General features: G+C 40.7%; 1 protein-coding gene across 6 annotated transcripts in view; it reads left to right on the forward strand.

The window, feature by feature from the left end:
- The first annotated feature begins 1,851 nt into the window (after positions 1 to 1,851).
- Positions 1,852 to 15,028, forward strand: part of UGP2 (UDP-glucose pyrophosphorylase 2) — a 60,314-nt gene continuing 47,137 nt past the window's right edge. Inside the window, exon 1 of one of the 6 annotated variants that reach the window (XM_040224035.1) lies at positions 1,852 to 2,063. Coding sequence is in view for 1 of the 6 variants with exons in the window: in XM_040224031.1 (XP_040079965.1) it covers positions 3,933 to 3,951 (19 nt within the window). In the remaining 5 variants the exon portion in view is untranslated. Of the gene's footprint in view, positions 2,064 to 2,527; positions 2,973 to 3,447; positions 4,291 to 15,028 lie in introns of those variants that run through there. The other 5 variants (XM_040224037.1, XM_040224032.1, XM_040224031.1 and 2 more) reach the window with 5 other exon arrangements.

A 15,028-nucleotide genomic window follows, 5' to 3' on the forward strand; every position in this document is an offset into this window, starting at 1 on the left:
ATATACAGATGACACCACGCTTATGGCAGAAAGTGAAGAACTAAAGAGCCTCTTGATGAAAGTGAAAGAGGAGAGTGAAAAAGTTGGCTTAGCTCAACACTCAGAAAACTAAGATCATGGCATCTGGTCCCATCACTTCATGGCAAATAGATGGGGAAACAGCAGAAACAGTGGCTGACTTTATTTTGAGGGGCTCCAAAATCACTGCAGATGGTGACTGTGGCCATAAAATTAAAAGATGCTTGCTCCTTGGAAGAAAAGTTAGAACAATCTAGACAGCATATTAAAAAGCAGAGACATTACTTTGCCAACAAAGGTCCGACTAGTCAAGGCTATGGTTTTTCCAGTAGTCATGTATAGATGTGAGAGTTGGACTATAAAGAAGCTGAGCACAGAAGAATTGATGCTTTTGAACTGTGGTGTTGGAGAAGACCCTTGAGAGTCCCTTGGACTGCAAGGAGATCCAACCAGTCCATCCTAAAGGAGATCAGCCCTGGGTGTTCATTGGAAGGACTGATGCTGAAGCTGAAACTAATACTTTGGCCACCTGATGTGAAGAACTGACTCATTTGAGAAGACCCTGATGCTGGTAAAGACTGAAGGCAGGAGGAGAAGGGGATGACAGAGCATGAGGGGTTGGATGGCATCACCGACTCAATGAACATGAGTTTGAGTAAACTCTGGGTGGTAACGGACAGGGAAGGATGCGTGCTGCCGTCCATGGGGTTGGCAAGAGTCGGACACGACTGAGCGACTGAAGTGAAGTGAACTAATTTGAAATAATATTTGGGAATACAGCTTCTAGAGTTTTACTTCTCTAAGAGCCAGCCTCTGAATTGATATGATTTAACCACTGAAGACAGGCAGTTTCTTTTTAGAGATTTCTTGAGGCAGCAAGTGTACAACATCCTTTGATACTATATCTTAATATATAATCACTCATAAACCAAGATGTCATTCTTAGATTTTACCAAAAACTCTTGCTGCAATTAAAACTCACTTCCTCTCCCTTAATCTTTTGGTAGGTAGAAAATAACTGATCATCCTTCTTACAATAAAACCTCCATAATTAAAGACTCTTCACCACTCTTCAACTTTATTACCTTTCAGCTAAGCAATGGAGAAGGCAATGGCACCCCACTCCAGTGCTCTTGCCTGGAAAATCCCATGGGTCGCGGAGCCTGGTGGCCTGCAGTCCATGGGGTTGCTAAGAATCAGACACGACTGAGCGACTTCCCTTTCACTTTTCACTTTCACGCATTGGAAAGGGAAATGGCAACCCACTCCAGTGTTCTTGCCTGGAGAATCCCAGGGATGCGGGAGCCTGGCGGGCTTCCATCTATGGGGTCGCGCCGAGTCGGACATGGCTGAAGCGACTTAGCAGCAGCAGCAGCAGCTAAGCAACGCTATGGGGCTCAAATTTTTTGGTAGTATTTTATTTTGGTGTTGACGCTGATGGATAAATACTGCTTACCTAGTGCCGGAAAAATTCCTCTACTGTACAGAAAGGCTTTTATTAAAGTGTAGACATTTGGATTCTACACACTTCTTTGGTTTTATTTGGGGAAACTACTTTTATAGCTGAGAGGTTTTGGGGTGTGATCTTTTTGGATTTCACAGAAAAAATATTATATGAAAGGTTATCGTTCTCCACTATGACAAATGAATCACTGGCCTTTTCTATGTTACTTCAGTAACATTCCCATAGGAATATGCAGCACTAAAAAGATTAGTTTGTTTACAGAATGAGTCACTTAAAAACTCTCGCTTACCTTGGTTGATTAGTGTTTTCCAATGCCTCAAACTCTTCTAGAATGACTTGATTTATAGAAGGCACCTTAAGATAGCGCTGACAATTCACTTGTCCCAGTGCAGCCGGGTTGAGTCATGACTTGTAAAGTCTGAGATACACCCAATGGCCGGCGCACTGGGTCATATAGGCTTGGCAATACCAGGTGTGATTTAGCGGCGTTGGGCGGGCCCTCTTGCAGTCCCCGAGTCACTGCCAACGTTCTAGCTTTTAAAATCCACTTTCCTTGAGGACTTCAAGAGTCTACTAAACGGTAAGCATCTCATGATGGGTAACCTAAGCCATTTCCCCATTTATCAGAAAAGGAAACCGTCTAGCACAGCGAAAATCTCTGAAGGAACTGGAACCGGGGTGGTAGTTCTGGTGTGAGAGCCTTCACATGGCCTTTTCTTCGATGCCCTACATTTCTCCTCCTGTTAGTAAGTACCACACATCCAACTGCTTATTCCTTAACCCTCCCGACATTTTCACCCTCCCGACACCAGCTGTGTGAGAAGAGTTTGTGTTTAGTGAGAAGGGCCTGGCTCTCAGGGTAGTCGCTTTTGGGGGCGGGGGGCGGAGGGCAATCTGGCTCTATCCGCCGGGTACACAACTATCTTCAATCTCTGGTAAGCGGAAACATTTTTAAGCAGTACGAAAATAACCAATCGTGCTTCAGGTTCTCTCTCTTGCTAAAGTATCTGTGGAAGGCTGGGAGTTGTACTGGTGAAACACTCCTTTTACAACCGCAGAACGCGCAGCTCCCATCCCAGCTTCGGCTCCGAGGGGCTGCCTCAGGCCGCAGACGCCCTACCCCCTGCCACCTCCGTGCGTCTCATTGGCCAGGCCCTGAACCCGCCTCGGCTCCTGACTGGAGGCTGCTCCTGTCTGTCTGCGAGGTGGGGACATTTCCGCATTGAAGGGGCTGCTCCAAATGGAGGGGGATGGGAGGTGTTTAGGAGAAAGTGGGGGCTTTGGCTGTCGGAATCCCGCAGCTAGGTGGACGGAGGGGGTCAGCAGCTGGGCTGTGACAACTAGCGAGGGGCTCGAGGTGTGCATTTGTGAGGGGAGAGAGGGAGAGAGAACGGTGCCTCAGAGGTGACATTCTCTCAGCCTGCAAGTCTTCTTCCAGGGGCGCCACAAACGCCCCCAGTTTCCCAGCTGCTAAAGGAAGAGGAGGAAGGTGGGTCTCGGTGGCGGTTTGGGGAGGGGCCGGGGCGGGCTTCCCACCACTCAAAGGGCGAGTGTGCTGCCCTTTCTGAGGCTTGTAGAGCCCGTTTACTTAACCTGCACTTTGGCCCCGGAGGCCGAATTTGGGGTTTGGCCAAGAGAAACTGGCATGTGTGAGGGTTGGGGCTGACTCCTGTCCCTCGGATTCGGGGCGGCACACGGGTTCTCCCCTCGCGGGTGGCCCCCTAGTGTCCGCTGCGGGGGAGGGGCTCTGTAGCTTTCGGCCCCTCCCGGGAAAAAGCCGCGGCCGCTCGCAGCTGGGAGGCTGGCGTCTGGAGGCCCCGGCCCGCCTCCAGACGGCACGCCGAATTCTTAGCGCCTCCAAGTCCCGGGATGTTTCTGAGCGGGTAGAAAAGGACTGCATCGCCCCCCTTGGCAGGCCTCCCCCTCCTCCCGATCCCTGCTGGGGCGGGGACCGCTGTTGGCCTGAGTTTCCCCGGGGACCGTCCTGAGGCCGGAAGGCAGCAAGGGGAGGGGATGTAGGGGTGCGGCCCGCCTGTGCCTGCGGCTGTCCAGCCCCCGAGGGCGTGGGGACCCGGAGGGGGGAGGCGGTGAAGCCGCTCTAGATCCGCCTCTTTCATTGATGAAATTTAAGTTCGTGTGATTTTACCTTTTCCGGGAGCCTCCAGCTGGCCCTCATTTGTGTCAGGGGTGCAGTGTAGGCTGGAGTTCCAAGCAGACTCAGTCGCACCAAGTTTCTGTCTTTTGAAAGTGGGGAAGGGGGTTAAGGTTTTTTTTTTTTTTGGAGGCAGTTTTAGTTTTTTGAGTAAATACTCTAAGTGGCCAAACATAGGAAGAGAAGAAAGAATTCGTCATTTGTTAAAGCAGGAGTGGAAGAAAGACCTCTATAGCGTTGACTCCTCTAGACATTTAAATATATTTGTAAGCCAGAGTATTTTAATAAATCCCTAAAATGTCGAGATTTGTACAAGGTAAGACACGCTTCTTATCTCCCGGGTTGCTCTAGCAGTACCGAACTTGGGGACCGGCAGTGGAGAGGTTGGTGGGTGGTTTGGAAGTGGAAATGTTCATTTGAGATACTATTTGCGAAACCCTTTTCTTTAAATTGACATTTGAGCTGTCTTGAGCTGCTGGGTTGGCGTTTCAGATAACGTATCATTTATACCCTTGTACTCTGCTGCATTTAGTTCTGCCTCCCTGAAATCAGGTTAGTAGCACCCTGGCTTCCCGGGATAGTGGCTGTGAATGATGATAAAACAGGATTTTGGGTGCCGATTGATCCCTGTTCTCTTTTCGTGGTCGAAGTCGAGGTAACTCTGGGTGCGGACTGGAAGGGGAACTGAGAGGGTTGAGAAAAGGCAGGTGGGTTTAGCCAGGACGGTTGGAGAAGCTTTAGTGTTCTCAGCTTCTCCGTTTGTGTGTACGTGGTCTGAGTCTCAGATTCATTTATTGCGAAACAGGGAGTAGCTCGTAGAAGTTGGAGGTCATTTCAGCAGAAGAAATGACTTTGCTGCATTGCTGTTTGTTTGTTTGTTTTTTCCCTCCTTTGAAATCTGTAAAGATTATTACGGTTTCTTTGAAATTAGCAAATTGCTCTCTAATTCTACATGTGTGTTTGGAAAAGGTTTAAAGAATGCATCTCAGCTGAATTAAGCAGTAATGTTATGTGTGTGTATATGTGTGTGTACACTTTGAAATTGGTGCTACCTTAAACCTCTGACATCAGTGTGTAGCATGGGACTAGTCTTCTCTGTATGCAAGGAAACCCTTTTTTTGAGGACCCAAGAGTGTGAAAGCTTCAGCCATCTTGCTGAAAAAACAGCTAGTAAAGTTCACAACCACTTAATGTGGCTCTGAATAAATGCAGATGTCCTTTAAAAAAATTGTGTCAATAATGGCCATCATTTGGCCCTGGGAATAAAAATGTCATAGTAGGTTTTATATCACTTTATTAACTCTTGAGTTTTATATAATAAAATAAGGGACTTTGACTGCCTGCATTATTTTGAAAACAGATGAGATTCTTATCTGCCTTTAGCACTAAGCTCAGAAATGTCTCTTGTCATTAAACTTCTAAATTCATATTATGCTTTATATGTGATGAAGGATGCTTCTTTATGTTCAGACTGAATAAATGTCTTAGTCAAGAATAGAAAGTAGAGGTAACTGTCAGAAGTTTGCTTGTTTTTTTAATGATAACATTTAATTACCAGAAAGCCAGTATTGAAATAATATGCTAGGGAAAAGTGGATAAGTCATTTCTTTTTAAGGATTGAGAATATTATTAAACTCCAGATGTTCCTTGTTGTTACGGTTTAGAGCAGCTTACAGAAGGGGTGCTGCGCATTGACTGGTGTCAAGTCTTTTGCTGTTAATGGCTAACTAACTGCTTTCAGGAGATATTAAGTGGCAGTACCTGGGTATGTTGTTATTCCTTTCTCTTGTCATCCACTTTTTCTTCTTTAATAAACTTTTTTATCTTGGGATACCTTTAGATTTGTAAAAAAAGTCTCACATACATCAAAACTAAGAAATTATCACCAGTTACGTCACTGAACCACAGACAGACTTCCCATGATTCAATCCAACACTGCATTTACTTGCCATCCAATTTTGCTCTAAATGGTAGTTTTCATTTTTAAATTTGACAATTTTGCACAAAAAGATGACACACCTCTCCCCTCTGAAAAAAAATTTTAACATGATTTTGCTCGTGTTTATCATTGTTTAAATTTGTACTTCAAGTGTAAATTCTCTGTGTATTAACTCTGTTGCTGTGATAAGTGATAAACTTTATTGGCACATAAATCCATTGTCTCCACATATCAGTTTTTTAAGTAAAAGGGTTGGGATTTTTGTTTTTGAATTTTTTGGTAGTAGATTAAATTGGTCTTTGCTGTTGTACTTATTGATATTTCTGTGCATTGATACTTAGTTTGTACCACTTCATAAGGAAAGGAATGGACAAATATTAGGCCCCTAAGGGAGGCCTGCAATTCATAGGGTCGCAAAGAGTCGGACACAACTGAGCGACTGAACTGAACTGAAGCTGTTTTCATATGTTTTCTTATGTAAGTTTCACGAGAACCCTGAGAGGTAGTATATTTACAGGTGATGAAATTTAAGTATCTTAAATTCGTATATAAATGTGTCTTAACACTTGTTCATTCTAGTACCTTTTGTTGCCTCCTAAGCTAAAAACTTATCAGGAACAATGGCTCCTTTCTCCAACTGGACTGTTAGTGCCCTGTGGGCAAAGATAATATTATATCCCTGGGGGAAATACAGTGTCTTGAAGTGGTGGATGCTCTGAAAGAACCTGTCACAGATGACAGATGAGAAACACAGCACTTTTCTTGTACTTTTTTAGTAGTTTAGCCCACATTTGGTTGTAGTTTATTAATAACACCTGTAACATAATTGCTGAGAAAGGTAAAAGGGATGGACCTAGGTTTGAATCCTGTTGCTGATAGGTGATCATAGGCACATAACTTTTCTGAATCTTCATTTCTATTAATACTTATATAAACATTGGGTATTAACACTTATGCCATAGGGTTTTTGAGAAGCTGAAATGAGACGAATTATGTGAGTGCAGTTTGATGGGCAGTAAACTTTCCTTTCCTTTCTTAAAATGATGATGGCTTTTTGGATAGCATTGCCACCATAAATATAACCACATTTCACCAACAGAAGAAGAACAAGTCACCTATGACAGTTCTTTATTTTCCTATTCCAGTTTTGGTGTTCAGGCCTCCAGCAACTTGGTGATACATATATTTTTAAAGTATGGAGTTGGAAGGGAAAGCTTGAACAATGATGTGAATACATAATTGGTGACAGTTTTTGTTTCAGTCCAGTCAACAACAAAATTTTGAGCTCTTCTAATATGCTAAATTGGGATTTCTCTTGTATCCCTTGTGATGGGCACAGATCTGGGTATTATACCTGTGTGTTGTGTGCATGTATATTTAAATGTCCTGAAATCTGGTTGCTACACTTGGCTTGAATCTCTTGTCTCAAATCTAGGCCCTGTACATTATTAGAATGCTAAGTATCTCCATTCTTAAGCACTTTGACTGTAAGTTATTAGGTAGAAATGTTTAACTAATAAAAATATTTAACATCAGTACATAGGAGAATTCTCAGTATATGTAATACTCAGCCAGAAGAAGATTTAACTTACTTTGGGCATCTCTCAAGTCTGTGTTCCTCAGGCACTTAAGATTCCTTCTCATAGGAGGATTGTTTATTGGTTCTCTGGCTTATTCTGCCCTCATGTCACCTTCTGTCTGCATGTAAAATTTCATCTCCATTTGCTAGGTTTCTCCATCCCAAGGGTTGTTGCAGGGTCCTCAATTATTCTAAATAAATGTGACTACTATTTGATTGAGTACTAAATAAATGTATCTACTACTTGTCATAGTTGGAGGTGACACCTCTTCCTGTGACCTGCTGGTTCATCAGCAGCTAGGACTTTTGCCAGGTGTGTCAATGGGTGTGTTTGGAATTTGGCTTCCCAAAGGATCTGAGAGCTACGGGGCAATCTCCATACATGATTTGAAACTTATAAATGGTGCTGGGTCTATTGTCATCTAGCCAACTAAGGCTGTGTTATTTACTTATGCTGTAATTTAGAGGAATTTTGAAACATCTCTTTCTTTTTTTCTTTTAATTAAAAAAAAATTTTTTTTTGGCTGCTCCTCATGCAGGTCATAGTTCCCCAAGCAGGGGTCAAACCCATGCTCCTGAAATGGAAGCGCAGAGCCTTAACCACTGGGCCACCAGGAAAGTCCCTAGAGGAACTTAAAAGAAAAAGAAAAAAAACTTAATCTATTTGAATTATATAAAAATGTCCCTTAATATTCTTAAGTTGAAGTCCTTCCTTCTATTTCAGGAAAAGCCATTTGAGTGCCTCTGTGTCACCTAAAAAATATTTGAGGCCTGTCAACTTTTCCATTTGTTGGAATTCTCTTTTCGTGTCTTTAGTTTGGTGATTCTTGTTTGGTCAATGGCAGCTAGCCAGGGAAGATTAGTTGAACTAATTATAACAGGAGGGGTCTCAGATGAACATCAGGGTGAGAAGCATTCTGGGGCTTGGTTGTAGAGGTCAGGCCTAAGCCTGGTTCTTCTCAAATCCTGAGACCAAATTTAGCCTGTAGCTGACTGTTTAGATGACTAGGATGTTTTCAGCCCAGGGAGGTTGTGGCATGGATTTGAGGCAAGACTAGAGGTGGCAAAGCAATGATTAAGGCACACTTCTCATTTTTTAAAGATGTAGCTTAGCATTCATTATGTTGCTTGAGAAAGAGAAGGATTTAGTTAAATTCATAGACACAGTTATACATGAAAAATTAAAAGAAATTCAAAGAGTTGTACTGATGAACACTCTTTGTTTTCTAATGTGGATCTTGGTCAGATCATCTTTGTTCCAGTAAAATGGGTGATTTTGATAACTGGGTCTTTCTTCCAGTAAAATGGATGATTTTCATTTGTGAGAGTCTACCACGTGGCTCAGTGGTAAAGGATCCACCTGCCAATTCAGGAGACACAAGTTTGATTCATGGGTCAGGAAGATACCCTGGAGGGGGAAATGGTGACCCACTCAAGTATTCCTGCCTTGAAGATTCCACAGACCGAGCCTGGAGGGCTACAGTCCATAGGGTGGCAAGAGTCAGACACGACTGAGCTGAGCACTCATAAAGAAAAGAAATTGAACATTAGAGAAATAAGAAATATTAACTGGTATACTTCTTGGAAGTGCCATTTTAATATTCTGAAGGTAAACTGAAAAATAAAAGGAAATTACAATGTTAATTTTGTAATACTGAGGCTTCCCTGGTAGCTCAGTTGCTAAAGAAACTGCCTGCAATGTAGGATACCCTGGTTTGATTTCCTAGGGCTGGAAGATCCCTTGGAGAAGGGATAGGCTTCCCACTCCAGTATTCTTGGGCTTCCCTGGTGGCCCAGTTACAAACTATTAATTTTGTAATATTATGTCACATTTTTCTTGTAATATACTAATAGTTCACATTCACAGTTCATACTCACTTCCCATTCTCTCTGTATTTATTTTTCTTCATAGAAAATTCCAGTAACTTGTGAATTGTAATGACTTTGCTTAAAAGATACTTTTTTGTTTGAGGAACATTAGTTGGGCTTGTAATAAAAATATTCTGAGTCAAAGAATAATATACTGTAATTTTGCAGCTTCCACCAAGTTGAATTTGGTACTTTTTGTGGAAGTGCAGGTATTAGGAGTTCCCATCGGATCTCTCCATTTCTGAAAAGTTAGTATAAACAAGTATTTGAAAGTTTAACTCTGGATTACCTGTAAATATGAATAATTAAGAGTTGACTGTATTAACCTTGTGTAACATGATTCATCCTCATATCCAGAATTTATGCTAGTGGGGAAAATCCCAGTGATATTAGAATAAAATTGTCAGAGAGATCCTCTGAAAGTTTGGGATTTAATGAATGTGGAAATGTAATTCACTTTCTACCCTTTTGATTGCTTGGGATCTCTGTAGAAGCTTAGCTTTCTAGACTGTGTCCTTTTGTCACAGCCTACAGTTTCATTTCTGAACTATCATGTTTTGAACTTGGTGCAATGGTATTTGGAATTTTGGACGTCTTGGTCTTGGGTAATTTGATGGCTTATCCCAGGCACAGTGACTATTAATTGAAACCATATGTCTTAGATCTCTAAAATTCTACCACCAGCCATGCATCTTTCTATTAATAGCTTACTAAATTCTTTGCAAGTTGGGTTGCTAAACTATTGAAAGAAAATTAAACTTTATGTGTTTTTTAGTTGGGTTTATGTGTGAAAGGGGGGATAATGCTCCATTTGAAATCTGTTTCCCAGTTCTCTTGACTGGTGATGCAGGCATCTCCTTTAGTTTGTTGAGCAGTAATTGTCTAGAACTCAAATTCTGCCTCTGCCAACAGTCCCATTGTTTTTCTCAGTCACTGCCAAATGAAATTGACTGTGCCCCCAAAACCATTTTGACAACTAAGGATTGTTTTTGAGAGCCACGGAGAAATTGACTATTGTCATCTTAGTTACTTATATAAACAACAAAATGTTTTGTTTTCCAAACCTTGCTAGATGCTTGTTAGTTTTTCTGTATAAATCAAGAGTCCCATGTTTCTCTGTGATTTTTTAACTTGTATCTTTAAAAAAAAAAAAAAAAACCACTATCGGTTATATTCATGTACAAATTCATTATGCTCAGTCTACTGTTTAATTGTTAGTCTTCAAATTGTAAAAAATGCTATTCTAGGGGACACTGTTTAACAATGGTTCTACTTGCTCTTTGGCCACAAAGGTAATTGAAGTTTGTGTTTCTCTCTGGTTGTTGCCCTGGCAAAGGCTGATGTGATTTTCATTTATGTTACAACCCTACCTAGAATTTTAAAACTTCCAAAGAGTGCAGGAAAACAGAGTAACACAGTTCTGCACTGTGGGTTCATTTGCGGGTTCATTTATGCCAATGGTAAAATGCTTAGTCCTGGTAATAAAATATTTATAGAGTACATAAAAGCTTTCTTCAATTTTTCATTGCCCAGAAAATAAACAATATAGAAGGAAAAGTGAAGAGCACAAGAGAATGTTTATTCTGATGTGTAGTTTTTCATTTTTCACCTTATGCAGTAACCTCACTTAATAGAGATATTTGAATTTTTGTCAGTTTTCCTTCAGATTTGGTGGCATACAACCTGGAGGTGGCAAGCCACGTAAACAAATGCACTGTAACAGAGAAAGGGGAGAACTTCCTTCAGGAAGGAGAAGCAGGGCACCAGGCAGCAGGGTTGGGATTCCTGCTTGTCACTGTCACTGTGTCCTTTGGCACATCAGCATCTCTAGGGCCCTGTTTCACTTTCAGTGGAATTAGACTCATCCAGTTATTTCAAGTCTTAAAAGGTGATGCTGTGAAAGTGCTGCACTCAATATGTCAGCAAATTTGGAAAACTCTTTAGTGGCCACAGGATTGGAAAAGGTCAGTTTTCATTCCAATCCTTAAGGAAGGCAATGCCAGAGAATGCTCAAACTAGCGCACAATTGTACTCATCTCACACACTAGTAAAGTAATGCTCACAATTCTCCAAGCCAGGCTTCAGCAATACATGAACCATGAAGCTCCAGATGTTCAAGCTGGTTTTAGAAAAGGCAGAGGAACCAGAGATCAAATTGCCAACATCCGCTGGATCATGGAATAAGCAAGAGAGTTCCAGAAAAACATCTATTTCTGCTTGATTGACTATGCCAAAGCCTTTGACTGTGTGGATCACAATCAACTGTGGAAAATTCTGAAAGAGATGGGAGTACCAGACCACCTGACCTGCCTCTTGAGAAATCTGTATGCAGGTCAGGAAGCAACAGTTAGAACTGGACATGAAACAACAGATTGGTTCCAAATAGGAAAAGGAGTACGTCAAGGCTATATATTTTCACCCTGCTTATTTAACTTCTATGCAGAGTACATCATGAGAAACGCTGGGCTGGAAGAAGCACAAGCTGGAATCAAGATTGCTGGGAGAAATATCAATAACCTCAGATATGCAGATGACACCACCCTTATAGCAGAAAGTGAAGAGGAACTAAAGAGCCTCTTGATGAAAGTGAAAGAGGAGAGTGAAAAAGTTGGCTTAAAGCTCAACATTCAGAAAAAACTAAGATCATGGCATCCGATCCTGTCACTTCATGGCAAATAGATGTGGAAACAGTGACAGACTTTATTTTGGGGGGCTCCAAAATCACTCAAATGGTGATTGCAGCCATGAAATTAAAAGACACTTACTCCCTGGAAGGAAAGTTATGACCAACCTGGACAGAATATTAGAAAGCAGACAAACATTACTTTGTCAACAAAGGTCCATCTAGTTAAGGCTATGGTTTTTCCAGTAGTCACGTATGGATGTGAGAGTTGGACTATAAAGAAGGCTTGGGTGCTGAAGAATTGATGCTTTTGAACTGTGGTATTGGAAAAGACCCTTGAGAGTCCCTTGGACTGCAAGGAAATCCAACCAGTCCATCCTAAAGATCAGTCCTGAGTGTTCATTGGAAGGACTGATATTGAAGGTGAAACTCCAATACTTTAGCAACCTGATGTGAAGAGCTGACTCATTTGAAAAGACCCCAATGCTGGGAAAGATTGAGGGCAGGAGGAGAAGGGGACGACAGAGGATGAGATGGTTGGATGGCATCACCGACTAAATGGACATGAATTTGGGTAAACTCGGAAGCTGGCGATGGAAGATGGCCTGTAGGTATGCTATATAGTTTATGGGGTCGCAAAGAGTTGGGCATGACTGAGCAACTGAACTGAACTGACTTTAAAGCCTTTCCAAGGTTAAATTTTTTATATAAATGTACCTATATCAAATTATAGGGCAAGCCTATTAAATCAGTTTTTAGTCCTTTATGTTGGTTTTATACGGTGTCCCTTTACTGTCCTCTCAACAAATGGGTATGATAGGCCCCTACTATCCATAAAACTTGATGCCAAGTGATGTTATTTAACTAGTTGGCACATCTCTCCTGAATGTTCTGTTTTCCAGAAATGATATTTTCTGGGTTTTTCTTTTGATTTTTAATTGCTGTATGTTTGTTTTTTGTTTTTGTTTTTAGTTTTAAGAGCTACCATCTTGTATGAGAGCAAGGTTAAGCATAATTATTAATGAGAAATCTGGTTTATGTATAAATTCTAACAGTTAAAAAAAAATTAAGCAAGCAATGCATGATTAACAAAAGTCTTGATAATCAAGTACCTCTGCATATCTGGTGCTAGAACAGTTCTGAAAAGCCTGGTTGGTACCTTTTAATTTTTGTTAAAACTCATTTATAGCATTCATGGCTTTTACCTGTGCAAGTGTTAGGCTATACATGGATGAGTCATTTAAAAGTCTTTGCAAATGTAAATAATCATAGTTTATAATATAAAATAACACTAATAGATTAAAATATAAAATATAATACTTTTAATACTAAAAGATCACATAAAATTGTATAAAATCAACTAATTGATTTTTCTTTATGATTGAATGACATGGACTTTATTTTTCTGTATTTTTCCTGAATCAAGCTAAATTAAAATATATACATCACTCACTTTTGTTTAATCTCTAAAGTTTGTGAAAACATTACAGTGACATTTATACACAATAATAAAGAATTGAAAAAACTTTAATGATCATTTTGTCTAGGCCTACAAGCTTGAAATTTCTTTGACCACATCCCTGAAACTGCCTGATAAATCAGCTTCTACTTGAGAAACCTTAGGGACTTCAAATACTCAAGACACTGTCCCTACTTTTCTTAGCCCTTCTTCTCCATGGCTGGAAATCATGGCTATTGACACTGTCTCTTTGACCTTACCAGGTGCTACCTCCACTGGACTGTACCCTAACATCTTTATACCCAGACATAATTGTATCATAATAGACTCTTACTCGTTGATTTAATAAACTTTACTTGAGAATCTATGTTTCTAACTCTGTTTTAAGAATACATTGGGATTACAGAGGTGAACAAAATACGTATGATATATTCTTGGATGTTACTGGGTAAGATATACATTGAATAAATCTAGAAAATATGATATCATAAAGGGGAAGTTCAAGGATCTACCATCTGAAAACATGATGGGCAACTGTGCTTAGTTTAGAAAGATTTCTAGGAAGAGGTTACATTTAAACTAAACACTGACAAATGATATATTATTGGCTATTCAAACCACTACAGTACTACAGACAGGCATCTCATCAAAGAATTAGGTTTGGGGGTTTTGATATGTGTCTGATACAGACATAGCAGAGTTAGGGTAGAAAGGGGGACCTCTTTGAATGTTCAGAAGCTACTTACTACCTAGAACTCTAGGAGTGCCACCCCTGACAATAGCAGACGCTAACAGGTCACACAGAGTTTAAGCTTTGGGGGGCTGAGAGATCAGAGAGGTTTCCCAGTTGTTGGGATGATTCTTATGATTTTGGAATTCACAATTGGGCCTTTAATTTCTATTTTTTCCTCCTCATTTCTGCCCACCCTTCTCTAAAAGCATTGAATGACACTTGAGATATGTGTTTTGGAACAGTCTTACAATAGTTAGGATGGTTTTAATTTTATACAGCAGAAAAATACTGACTCAGTTGGCTTAAGAAAAAAATGAGAGACTTGAAGTAGGATGTTCCAGAGTTGTTTAATTCAGTACAAAAACAGCATCAGTCTTTTCTTTCTTCTGTCCTTTTAAGTATGTTTGCCTCCTTCTTGGGTCAGCTTTCTTCAGAGTCATTAAATATCAGAAGAAACCCAAGGTGAGGGGTAGACACATACTCATTTTTCTCAGGTTTCTGTTCTTTCAGTGAGGAATGCCTTTATCCAAAGTCCTTTGGCAAACTATCTTTGAGGCTCACTGGCCAGAATCATTTTATGTTTCACATTTAAACCAATCCTTGGGAAGGCTTTCAACCAGTCTGGGCCTAGTGCCATCTTTGAAGGCCTTGAAACAGAGAACAGATGACCAGAATAGCACTGGGGTAGGAAGACCATTGACGTGCATGGCTGCTACAAACATGTTTAGCTAATTGGAGTATAATCTATATCAGAGCTGCTCAAGGCAATAGTAGCAACATTCAGTTATTAGAAATGCAAATTCTCCTCACACTAGACCCAGAATCAGAATCTCTGGGAACTTGCCCCCAAATCTATGTTTTAACAAGCCCTCCAGGTGATCTGTATGCATATTAAGGTTTTAGAAGTCCTATTGAAACAGGAACTTGGAACCTTTAGGCTTTCTTCTTGAGCACTTTCATTAGCTTTGGCTACTCAAAAAAAGTACTTCAGCTTGGCTTTTTAAGATGTGCCTGGCTCGGGAATTTGTATTTCTTTTCCATCAAGTGAAAATCCCACCAAATGGAGAAGAGAAATGATATAATTAGAGTTGCAGTTTTAGGGGAACAAATCCATTCTGCCTGGTATCACCAGATTAGAGTGACAGATGGGTTGACTAGTTAGAAAACTATTGTCATCATGACCAGGAGAGT

Source organism: Oryx dammah, unplaced genomic scaffold, assembly GCF_014754425.2.
Source record: "Oryx dammah isolate SB20612 unplaced genomic scaffold, SCBI_Odam_1.1 HiC_scaffold_25, whole genome shotgun sequence".
Lineage (NCBI taxonomy): Eukaryota > Metazoa > Chordata > Mammalia > Artiodactyla > Bovidae > Oryx > Oryx dammah.